We start from the raw sequence: 10,497 nt of genomic DNA, 5'->3' as shown, positions 1-10,497 counted from the left end.
GCTTTGCTTCTCCCAGGCGTGAAATTGACACGTGTACCAGCAGAGGTCTGTAATTTATTTAAAGCTAACAAGACACTTCTGAGAAAGGATGTTATGAAGTACACTCCAGGCTCCTTCTATGTCACATTATGATTAAGCTAAATGGCTGATATGTATTTACGTGTAAATGTGTTCGTAATGTTTCTTTAAGTTTAAGTTTCCCCTGACTGTTTTCGTGATGCTTTAAATACATTTTTAACCTCTGCTGGTTCTGCAAAGTACTGTAGCTTAAGCATGCATAGGCGAGGCAAAGCATGACATCCACACAATAGACCAGCTGGCCTATTACACACTTTGCAGTGACATTGGGTTGCATGCTCCTTATGAGGCACTATATTCACAAAGTGCAAAAAAAAGTCTTTTATATTACAGACAGTCTGGACCCATTGTGCAAACACAAACCAATGAAAGCAGAATAAACAGGCTTTAAGTGACTGTAACGTCACCACACAAATGTGATCAATACTGTATTGTAAGCCCCAAATGTGAGAAACTAAATAAATACATTTTTATGACATTAACTTCTTCATTAGTTTAATTATGTAGTGGAAATATCGGTCAATCCTAAATAAAATATGAATGTAACTCCAGTACCTCTGTGCTGTGCTGGTTATTTCCAACTGCTGCACTCATTCCTCCTGTGTTGTTTTTAGAATAAATGATCTAAATTTAAGAATTAATAAACATTTCTAGAAAAAATCTAAAAAGTTATCAATTAAATGATCTCATAATGAGTTAGATGATTTATGCTACATTCATGTGTTCAGAATGTTTTTATATCAGTTTCATTTGCTTTGTATGTGTTAATATACAAACGTAATACCTTAGACATAATTTAAGTGTCTAAGGTTAAGATTAATTGTTATTAGATGCTTTGTGAAGTGATACAGGGCCATGAAATGATGAGTTACAACAGTGGAATGTGGCAGGTCTTGCAGAAGAATGCGATGTTGAGATGCCGGTGACGACAACGAGAATGTTGCAAATGTAGGAATGCTGAATGTGAGATGAGATGACGTGCAGCAATGTTGTTTGTTTTGTGTCTTTGAACTGTCAAAGGGAGGCTGAGTTGAATGAAATTGGACTTTCTTCAATGTTGTGTTTTGCTTCTGTACTTCATGTGATTGCATTTTTCTAGAGGTGCACAGCAAAAATATAAAATATAAAAGTACTTTTCATTGAGACTAATATTCTCATGCACACAAAAAGTCCCAACTGGATTTAGTTACAAACTGCTGGTGTGGAGGACCCATGTGTCATGACGTGTTTGACGATAAGGAAATTCTGGTGATGTTTGAAATGATCAAAGTTCATTTCTAGGCATGTATGTTTTGCTGTAGCAGGCAATAGAGGCATCTTTGAAACATTTTTAATATTAATGTTATCAGTCTTAGCGTATAGCAGCTATGGCGCCATAAGAATGGCGTCCTATGGCTTTGATTTTGCTTTCATAATAATGATATGTATTATTATAATAATACATATGAAAGCATTCTAAATAGAGTTAGCATGAAAGAACATGCACAGTAGACAAGTGTTTACTTGTTTCCAGCACTTAAAAAAAATCTTATTCTGTTCAGTAACTGTGTGTTACTGTCTTTTGAGTCAGTCAGTGGGATGTTTTGTCTAATATTCATATGGCCTCTTATTTTTGTAAAGCACACAGTTCTTAAATAATGTGGCAGGTGTGGTTGTTTCATAGTTGATCCACCTCGTTATGTTTGTCAAGAATTGTTGCTCTTAAATAGATCAGATTACGAGTTACGCCTGTTATTGTGCACATGGTTAAATTTAGTTTGAGCCTGAAGTGAAGTGAAGAGATTGAGCGCACTTGCCCTGAGGAATTAACCATTTTAGTTGCAACATTAACAACATGTTTTAGCACACTTACACAACATGTTGAGTCAGCCTGGATGTAGAACTCATGCATTGTTAATTTAGGCAAGAAGTATTTCTGGATTCATGATTTATTTTGGACTGACTCCAGCAAAATATCATGGATATTTAGACAAATATAAGGATTTGGCGTTTTGTCACAATTTAAATGAGACTGAACTAAAATTGTGTCACTTTTTCACTGTACTAAAATTACACATCAAAACACAGTCCGGCTCAAAAGTTGAAGACCACTTGAAAAATGGTCTTGAGCATGCAATTTATTAAAAACAACACTTAAACTGAAACAGGCTGTTTTACAGCTGATCAAAAGTTTAGGACCTTTAAAAGGTCAAATCTGTGCAAAAATGTGGATTCATTGTCATTTTCTGTCAGGTAGCCAGATTGTAATGACGTTCTGATGGCAAAGGCAAAATAAAACGTGGTTCACGTTGTGAACGTGGTCGGTCTGTTGAACTGCATAAGCAGGCTCTCTTGCAACATGGCAGGACTAGAACATAAATAAAACATTTCCTTTGTTTTCTTCATATATAACTTTATTCTTTCAGTGGCAAAAGTAAAACTGCTCCTGCTTATTCCTCACTTAGAAGAAAAATATAAAATTTAAAAAAGGCACCAAAACCTATATCAACAGGGCTTCTTTCACATTTTTCTATATTACTGCTAATTAACCTCTGCAGATCTATGAGATCCATATTTAGCTGGACAAGAGTGCATTTAATAGAAATAAAATTTAAACTCTTTCACTCCATTCATCTACATGACAGATGGGACTAAACTCGTAGAAAAGTACTCGACAGCTGTGGGATCCTTCTACATTTCCCCTTTTCAGCTGGTTGAAAAAATTGTCAGTTTAGTTCTCTGCACAGACACACATTATTTAAAAATCAAGCATTTCCACACGTTGTGCCAGACATTTTGTTTTTTGTTGTTCTGATTTTTGGCAGTGTTACTTGTACTGACAAGTCCAGGAAACTTCAAGCTGTGTGATGCAATGAACAGCTGTGCGTGTGTGGTACATGAAAGCTTGTGATCAGGCATCGTTTAGGGAGTACTTAATTTGCTTTTGCTTTGTTTTTTAAATAACAGATCATTTTCAAGATTGTGTTAATTTAATCGTGGGAAGCCAAAATTGTGATCAAGGTTACATTTCGTGGAGCCCTGTCATTTAGTTGTAATAACCAAAAGATCCTAAAAATGTCCTTATTAAGCATTATATGCACATCTGCAACCTTAAAAGTGCATTACACCGCACTCCAATATCAGCATGACTATGTCATAACCTAAAAAACACTGGTAACATTTGACAGTCAGATAGTAAGAACAGAAAACATTGCAGTGGTACGTTTCATTATCAGAAAAAGGAAACTTAAAATGCCTTTGAAAGAAATGAAATGAAAGAAGAAAGAAATGAAGGAAACAAAGCATGTTAGAATATGAAAGAAACTGTTGACAGTGTTACAAAGTTTACAGTTGCATGGCCTCTTGTCAGTAACATATCTGTTGATCTCACCCCCACGCTTTTCCTGGAAATGTTCAATCTTTGTCGCACAATAATACTGCTGCGTCAAAGTAAGAAAACAATAACCTCAAACATTGAAGACATTTTTTTTACATTTTCCCTGATCTTTCATTGATAGCTTCTTCTAGATTTTCCATCTGAATATCTTTAATAGGCTTTATTCCAATCTGCCTTTTTCTCAGAAACAAGTAAATATAAAGTCCTAATGATTCCTTCAAACATTTTGAACATATCTTACTACTACCTCATCTGGTCAGTGTGTGCTGAGTATCTACTCTCACACCTACCTGGGTGTGACAAGTGGCTGTATACTATATATAACTCCAGCACAAAAGTCACTAGTCACTAATACATGTAAGATATGAGAGGACATCAAACACATTTGCATCAAGTAGAACACAAGGTAAGAGAAATCTTTATGGAGTTTTTGAGAAGTTACACTTGTAAATCTCTGTCCTGACACAAAAAGTGCTACATATACAACAGCAGTGATTATATCTTAAATCAACACAGACTTTCTGCTCAACAGTCTCAGAGTTTGGTATGAAAATTGATCAGATTTGTTTTTCTCAGAAAAATATATATTGAAAAGTATTTTATGTATGAATGTAAAATTTCACACCAATCATTATATACATGTTTAAAAAAGTTGAAGATGCTTGAGCAGATTTTTTTGTAAAGATTTGATGATATGAGATGGAATGACCCTACAGTCAATCTGTGGTTAGACCTGGGAAAAACTGCTTGGACATAATGATTCCAGGTTTTAGAAGATTCCAGGGGCTTGTAAAAGTACAATACATAAAATATATTTAGTGGATGAAGATAACTTTAGGGGTCAGAATTACAAGTTTGATGTAGAAGTACTTATCTCCAAGTCTGCTTTATTTTCTAAAACACTACTACATGCCAAATTTTAATTAACCCTTTAAACCAAGGGTCCCCAATCCCAGTCCATGAGGGCCGGTGTCCCTGCAGGATTTAGATGTGTCCTTGATATAACACAGCTGATTTAAATGGCTTAATGACCTCCTCAACATGTCTTGAAGTTCTCCAGACGCCTGGTAATAAACTAATCATGTGATTCAGGTGTGTTGACTCAGGGTGAGATCTAAAACCTGCAGGGACACCGGCCCTCGAGGCCTGGAGTTTCCTACCCTTGCTAAAAATGCTAACCGTCACTGGTGATGGGTTAGGGTTTAAAGCAGGGGTCCCCAATCCGAGTCCACGAGGGCCAGTGTCCCTGCAGGTTTTAGATCTCACCCTGAGTCAACACACCTGAATCACATGATTAGTTCATTACCAGGCCTCTGGAGAACTTCAAGACATGTTGAGGAACTTCAAGACAGCTGTGTTATATCAAGGACACATCTAAAACCTGCAGGACACCGGCCCTTGAGGCCTGGAGTTGCCTACCCCTGGTTTAAAGGCTAAATTAGGTCAGCATTTAAAGGGTTAAAACCAGTAATTGGAGATTATGTATCGGAATTTCAGGAGCAGGACCACACCTCCAAACACGCTCCTTCCGGCTGTCATCTATATAGGTACCCCCCAGTACTGCAAGCTGATCCCTTGTTCTCCATTCTTTAACTTCTTCACTTCTATTTAGTACATGGGGATTTGCCCAGCCCGGGAGCCATCGCCAGTCCCCTTCAAGTCCTCCCCAAACCGCAGCTCAATTCATGTCAAAGCATTCACTTTTACCTACTAAAACGCTGTCAAACCTAAAATGAGGACGTGGGCCCAGCTAGTGAATAATAACAATCAAGAATAAAACTAACGCAGTAGGTATAATTTGATGAATGTAAAATCCTAACCCTTAGTAATGTACATTTCAAATGTGTGTGTGCTACTGCCATTTAGCCTCAGAGAACAGTTCAGACTAAAAATCTTTTCACACGTTTATTATGCTGCAGGACACTTAAAGCTAAAGATGGCAAATGGACCAGCATGGTCCACTAAGGAAGGGGAATTGCATATGGGAAGCCTCCCATTGTTGGATATTCTCCATGCAGATCAGTTTGAAGGAAAATATTCAGATGAAGATCTCCTGGAATGCACAAAAAAGGCTGAGGAAAACTTTTACAGAGGGGCCCCACCTGAGTGGTTAAATTTCTACATCAGTGAACAGGCAGAGTCCCTAAAGACTGGAACTACTTTTATCAAAAGAGATGGATATGAAGAACTCAGGGAACAAATTAAGAAAAATAGAAAATTCCCAGGGATATCAACTGTAAAACTGACACACCAACCAGGATGTGGAGGAACTACAATGGCCATGCAGGTGTTGTGGGACTTGAGAAAAACCTTCAGGTGTGCTGTTTTAACTGGCTCCACCTCAGATATTACAAAAGTTGCAATGGAGGTTGTCCAACTTTTCACAGCAGGCAGTCAAAACCACCAGAGAACTGTGTTGTTGTTGCTGAACAATGAGTCGATTCTGGAAGATCTCCAGAGCAGCATTATGATGACAGTTGCTGAGCAGAAGATAGTTACTCATATGCCTCTAGTCATTTTCCTCAGCTGTGTGAGAAACAATGCACCTCAACAGAGTGACCACGTTGTCCTAAAGAACACACTCTCAGACAATGAGAAGGACAAGTTTGATAAGAAAAAGGAAGAGCTTCAAAAGAGGTACAAAGATAAATGTGAACAATTTCATGGCTTTAACATAATGCAAAGTAATTTCTCTCAGGACTACGTCAGGGAGGCATGTGCTGCATTAGAAAAAAGGAAAAAAACAAACCAGTCACTGAAGCTTGCTGCCTTCCTTTGTCTGCTGAACGCCTACGTACCAGGGTCATATCTCCTGGAGTCTCAGTGCCTGGACTTCCTCAGACAAGACAAGTACAATGACCTTTCACTGGAGGATCAAATGCAGCCTTTAAATCATCTCATTATTACCTTCCAACAAAATGAAAGTTGTGAGAAAAAAGTCCGCATGGCTCACACTATGATAGCAGAATGTTGTACTAAACTGTTGGCAAAGGCAGGTGTGACCAGAAGTGACACAACAAGAAACTTCTTGAACAGTTTTTGCAGATATGAGATTCCTCTGTGGTTGCTTGGTTTTGTCAAAGACATGCTAACCAAAAGAGAAATGAAAAAAGAAGTGGACCAAGTCAACAGCACAGAAATGAAACAGGAAAAGTTTTCTAGACTAATTCTAGACATTCATACGATGGAGGGGAAATGTCAGTGTGCAACAGTTTTAGAGAAGGCCTCATGTAAAATCTTTCAAAATCCATTTTTTCCACAAGCTCTTGCTCGTTTTTATTATATAGAACTAAAAGACTACAATCGGGCAGAAATGTGGGCACAAAGAGCAATAGAAAGAGATCCTCAAAATTCATTTGTTGCTGACACACTTGGCCAAGTCCATAAAAACCACCTAATGAAGCAAAATGTTTCTGCCAAAACAAGAGAAATTTTGCAAATGGCTCAAAAAGCAATTAAAGCTTTTGAAGATGAAGAAAGATTAGCTGAGGATGAAGATGGACCAGACATGAAAGAACATGGCAAGAGGAATGTTTCAAGACTTTTTAATTCAAGAGGGCTTTTTGGTTACCTGCAGGTCTGCAATACTCTATATGACAAACTTGTTAGTCAAAATGAAACCTGGGAAAAGGTTCTCACAAAAAAAGTATCGGCGACCTCTTTCCTGAAATCACTTAGAGGCTACAAACTCCTCGGATTCATTGAACTACTAGAAAGCCTCAGAGATAAAGTTGAAAGAAAATGCATTTTTTTGGAACAATATCTGACTTACTCAAAGCCTAACACGGAGAAAGATGATCCTGAATATATATCTGAAGACATCTCAGAGTGCTACCAGAAGTATGTTGGAGACACAACTGCAAAACAACTCATCCAGATGTTTCAGGAGGGAAACCTAGATGACCAGTCTGTGGAAGTGCTGTCATTTCTTGTCAAACAATACACTCAATCAGAGCTCGAATACATATCTACAAAGTGTAGAGAAATGCATCCAAGTGCAGATTCAGAAACGTCTCTTGTCAACAACATCCTCACACTATTTAGACGGAAAATGCCCCCAAGTGACACAGACCCACCTGAGCTGCACATGTTCACCCTTCTCTTGTACTGGCCTGAAAATGAAGGCCAGTGTGTTTATGACATCAGTCAAATAATTCAGCAAATGCAGAACACTTACGAAAATGCATATAAGAAGTACTTTCGTGCCAGGTATCTTCTTCCTGTGTTTTTCATTGGAAAAGGTGAAGGTGTGAAAAGAATTGTTCACAGAACAATTATTGAAAATCATCTGAAAGCAAAACCAGATTGGAGCGATAACTGGAAGAAAGAAGAAATCTTCAGAAGTCCTGATGTCCAAGAGCTCCTTCTTAGACTTGATGGAGTAGTAAGAGACTACGGAGTATATACAGGAGTTGGTGGTAAAGAGACTAAGATCAATGCCAATCTGCAAAACAGCTGTTGGAAAAAACGTCAAGTTACCTTCTACCTTGGATTTACTATCAGAGGTCCTGTGGCCTTTGGCATTCAGAATAAAACTGCAGACACAGGTAAGATAACATAACAGTAACATTGCAATGAAGTAAAATGCTCTGCAAACATTCACTACTAGTTAGTAGTTGTTTCATGCTTTGCCTCTCCAAAATGTGAAATGTACACACATGTAGAAGTTGCATTACCAGCAGGGCGAGATAACATATTAAGCCAAGAAGTCAGGATTGAACAAAAAAAACATAGAGTACATTTCAGCTAGGTGGCATCTATGTATATAGATGTAAATGTGTTAATAATGTCCATTTGAACACTTTCACTTGATTATTGTCATGTTAGCTTGAAATAAAATATCTCATTCTGCAGTTACTACAGCGTGCAACTTACTGCAACTTCTGCATGTGTGTCTTTTTCATGGTTTGGAAAGGGAAAGCGTGAAATGGACACGGTGCACCGGCAGGTCTATTACAAGTTTTGGCATGATTTTAGGTAGCAATAATAACATAAAGTACATACACATAAATGCAATATTACAAAAATTAAACAGTGCAAATGAGAATTTATTTGGCTACATTACAGTAATAGTTACTTATTGGACTTTTTAGATTTACACCATAGCATAATATTGTATTGTGTTTTTTAACCTGTATTATCCATTTTTCTGTTGTTTTACTTTATTTTTTGTTTGCTGATTACATCAGTTATTGCAGATCAGAATGGGAAAACTCTGACCAACAGTGTGAAAGAGACCAAAGCTGCCCCTTAAGCTTTAAACATCATACAAGATAATGGGGGACATCCAAGTTTGTGAATCCTGGTCAACATCCCCCCCAATAGGAAAGTGATTCTGAAGCTTCCTTTATAGTATTTATGTCTTTTTATATGTAGGGGCAAAAACTAAAAGGAGAAAATTGTGCTGTAGCGTTGATGTGATGCATGTGATCCAGCACTTTTAGTCATGTATGTATTGTCTATGCTAACACCTAAACAACAGACTTTCAGACTTTCTGATTCTTAGAGATGATTTACTTCCTAAAATTTGGCTTCTTTGCATAGTGTCTATTTAATATTTTGTTTATACATTTCTAAAGACTTTGCTAATCAACATCTGAAGAAAAATGTCTCCTCAAAGTATCGTTTGAAATTGTTGTTTTGCTTCCTGTCTTGTTACTCCTGTTTTTTTTCCTTCCTGTGTTCCCAGCTGTCTTCACCTCCCTGATCACCCTCGCTGTGTATATACTGGCCAAATCTGCCCTTGTCTGGTGCTGGAACGTAGGTTCTTTCTCCATGCTAGTACTTTCCAGGTTATGTTTCCTGCAGGCAAAGTCTTAGTCTACGTTTGCCTTTTGTTTTGTATTTTGTGCAACCTCTATAAATGGCTTGCTTTTGTTAAGTCCCGTATACAGGCATCTGCATTTGGGTCTTCTCAATTAAAGGTTGCCTTTTTGTGTTTGTTTTATGTGTTAGATTCTAAAGTATAAAAGAGGATGTACATGCTGTTAAATAAAGGTTCGATAATGTTATGGATTTATCTAAGTTTAAATGTGAAAAGGATTTATATTCAGCTGTTTGTTTGTTTGTTTGTTTGTTTGTTTGTTTGTTTGTTTGTTTGTTTGTTTGTTTGTTTGTACCCCTGTCTAACCAGTGTTTGATTTCGTTTTACTTATTGTTCTTGTCTAGTTTTGGGGGGCTGTTTGTTTTATTATCCGAGTTTACTCAATAAAGTATTTAATTGCACATTTACACACATTTGGTACTGATTTCATAGACATATTTGAAAAATTATATTTCATCCATCTTCTTCCGCTTTATCCGGGGCCGGGTCGCGGGGGCAGCAGCCTAAGCAGAGAAGCCCAGACCTCGCCACCTCCTCTAGCTCATCCGGGGGAACACCAAGGCGTTCCCAGGCCAGCTGAGAGATATAATCTCTCCAGCGTGTCCTGGGTCTGCCCCAGGGCCTCCTCCCAGTGGGACATGCTCGGAACACCTCAGCCAGGAGGCGCCCAGGAGGCATCCTTGTCAGATGCCTGAACCACCTCAGCTGGCTCCTTTCAATGTGGAGCAGCAGCGGCTCTACTCTGAGCCCCTCCCGGATGGCCGAACTTCTCACCCTATCTCTAAGGAAGAGGCCAGCCACCCTAATTAGTAAATTATATTTACTATTAATTTAAAGTTTGTTTGCAGATTATTTAGTACATCTGAAACAGTTAGTTGTTTAAAGCCCAGCCTAACAGTTTTGCACGTCTGGCCTTTAGTTTTTGTGAAGTGCCACGTCTTATAAAATTATTTCAAAGTGAAATATTGGCATCATTTAATAACACACATAATACCATAAATTGTTAAACATGCTTTTAATTTATTTTGAGACATGATTAGTAGTGAAATAATATTAACATTAATTAATAATAAATCACTGACAATCCCCACTTTAAATGCCTGGGACTTTCCACCTTTTGGTTTAAGAATTGAAGAAGCCTCTTGGATACCAGGAAAAAAATACTCATGTAAAGTACAGTAACAAAGTGTTTGTACTTCATTGCTTCCCACCTCTGGAT

The 10,497-nt window shown here is 37.8% G+C and overlaps 1 protein-coding gene across 2 annotated transcripts; it reads left to right on the top strand.

The window, feature by feature from the left end:
• Positions 1–3,286: 3,286 nt before the first annotated feature.
• On the top strand, positions 3,287–9,685 carry LOC146714345 (sterile alpha motif domain-containing protein 9-like). 2 transcript variants are annotated; one of them, XM_085450816.1, is made up of 3 exons: positions 3,287–3,860; positions 5,374–8,001; positions 8,644–9,685. In XM_085450816.1, exons 2-3 carry the CDS (start codon positions 5,391–5,393, stop codon positions 8,706–8,708), a joined length of 2,676 nt encoding a protein of 891 aa, XP_085306942.1. In that variant the 5' UTR covers positions 3,287–3,860; positions 5,374–5,390; the 3' UTR covers positions 8,709–9,685. The 2 variants fall into 2 exon arrangements, with proteins under 2 accessions (XP_085306942.1, XP_085306941.1); XM_085450815.1 differs by lacking the exon at positions 3,287–3,860 and having other exon boundaries at positions 4,996–8,001.
• Positions 9,686–10,497: the final 812 nt, after the last annotated feature.

Source organism: Copadichromis virginalis, linkage group LG3, assembly GCF_057382275.1.
Source record: "Copadichromis virginalis isolate Kocher_CV1m ecotype Utaka linkage group LG3, C_Virginalis_male_GT1.1, whole genome shotgun sequence".
Lineage (NCBI taxonomy): Eukaryota > Metazoa > Chordata > Actinopteri > Cichliformes > Cichlidae > Copadichromis > Copadichromis virginalis.
Note: the sequence above shows the minus strand (reverse complement) of the source record. Positions and strands in the feature narration are given on the sequence as shown.

Excerpts from the sequence above, each read along its gene's own strand:
- LOC146714345 (XM_085450815.1), top strand. The coding sequence starts at position 5,283 with ATGTACATTTCAAATGTGTGTGTGCTACTGCCATTTAGCCTCAGAGAA. Across the intron at positions 8,002-8,643 it reads GAATAAAACTGCAGACACAG|TTATTGCAGATCAGAATGGG; the intron begins GTAAGATAACAT and ends TGATTACATCAG.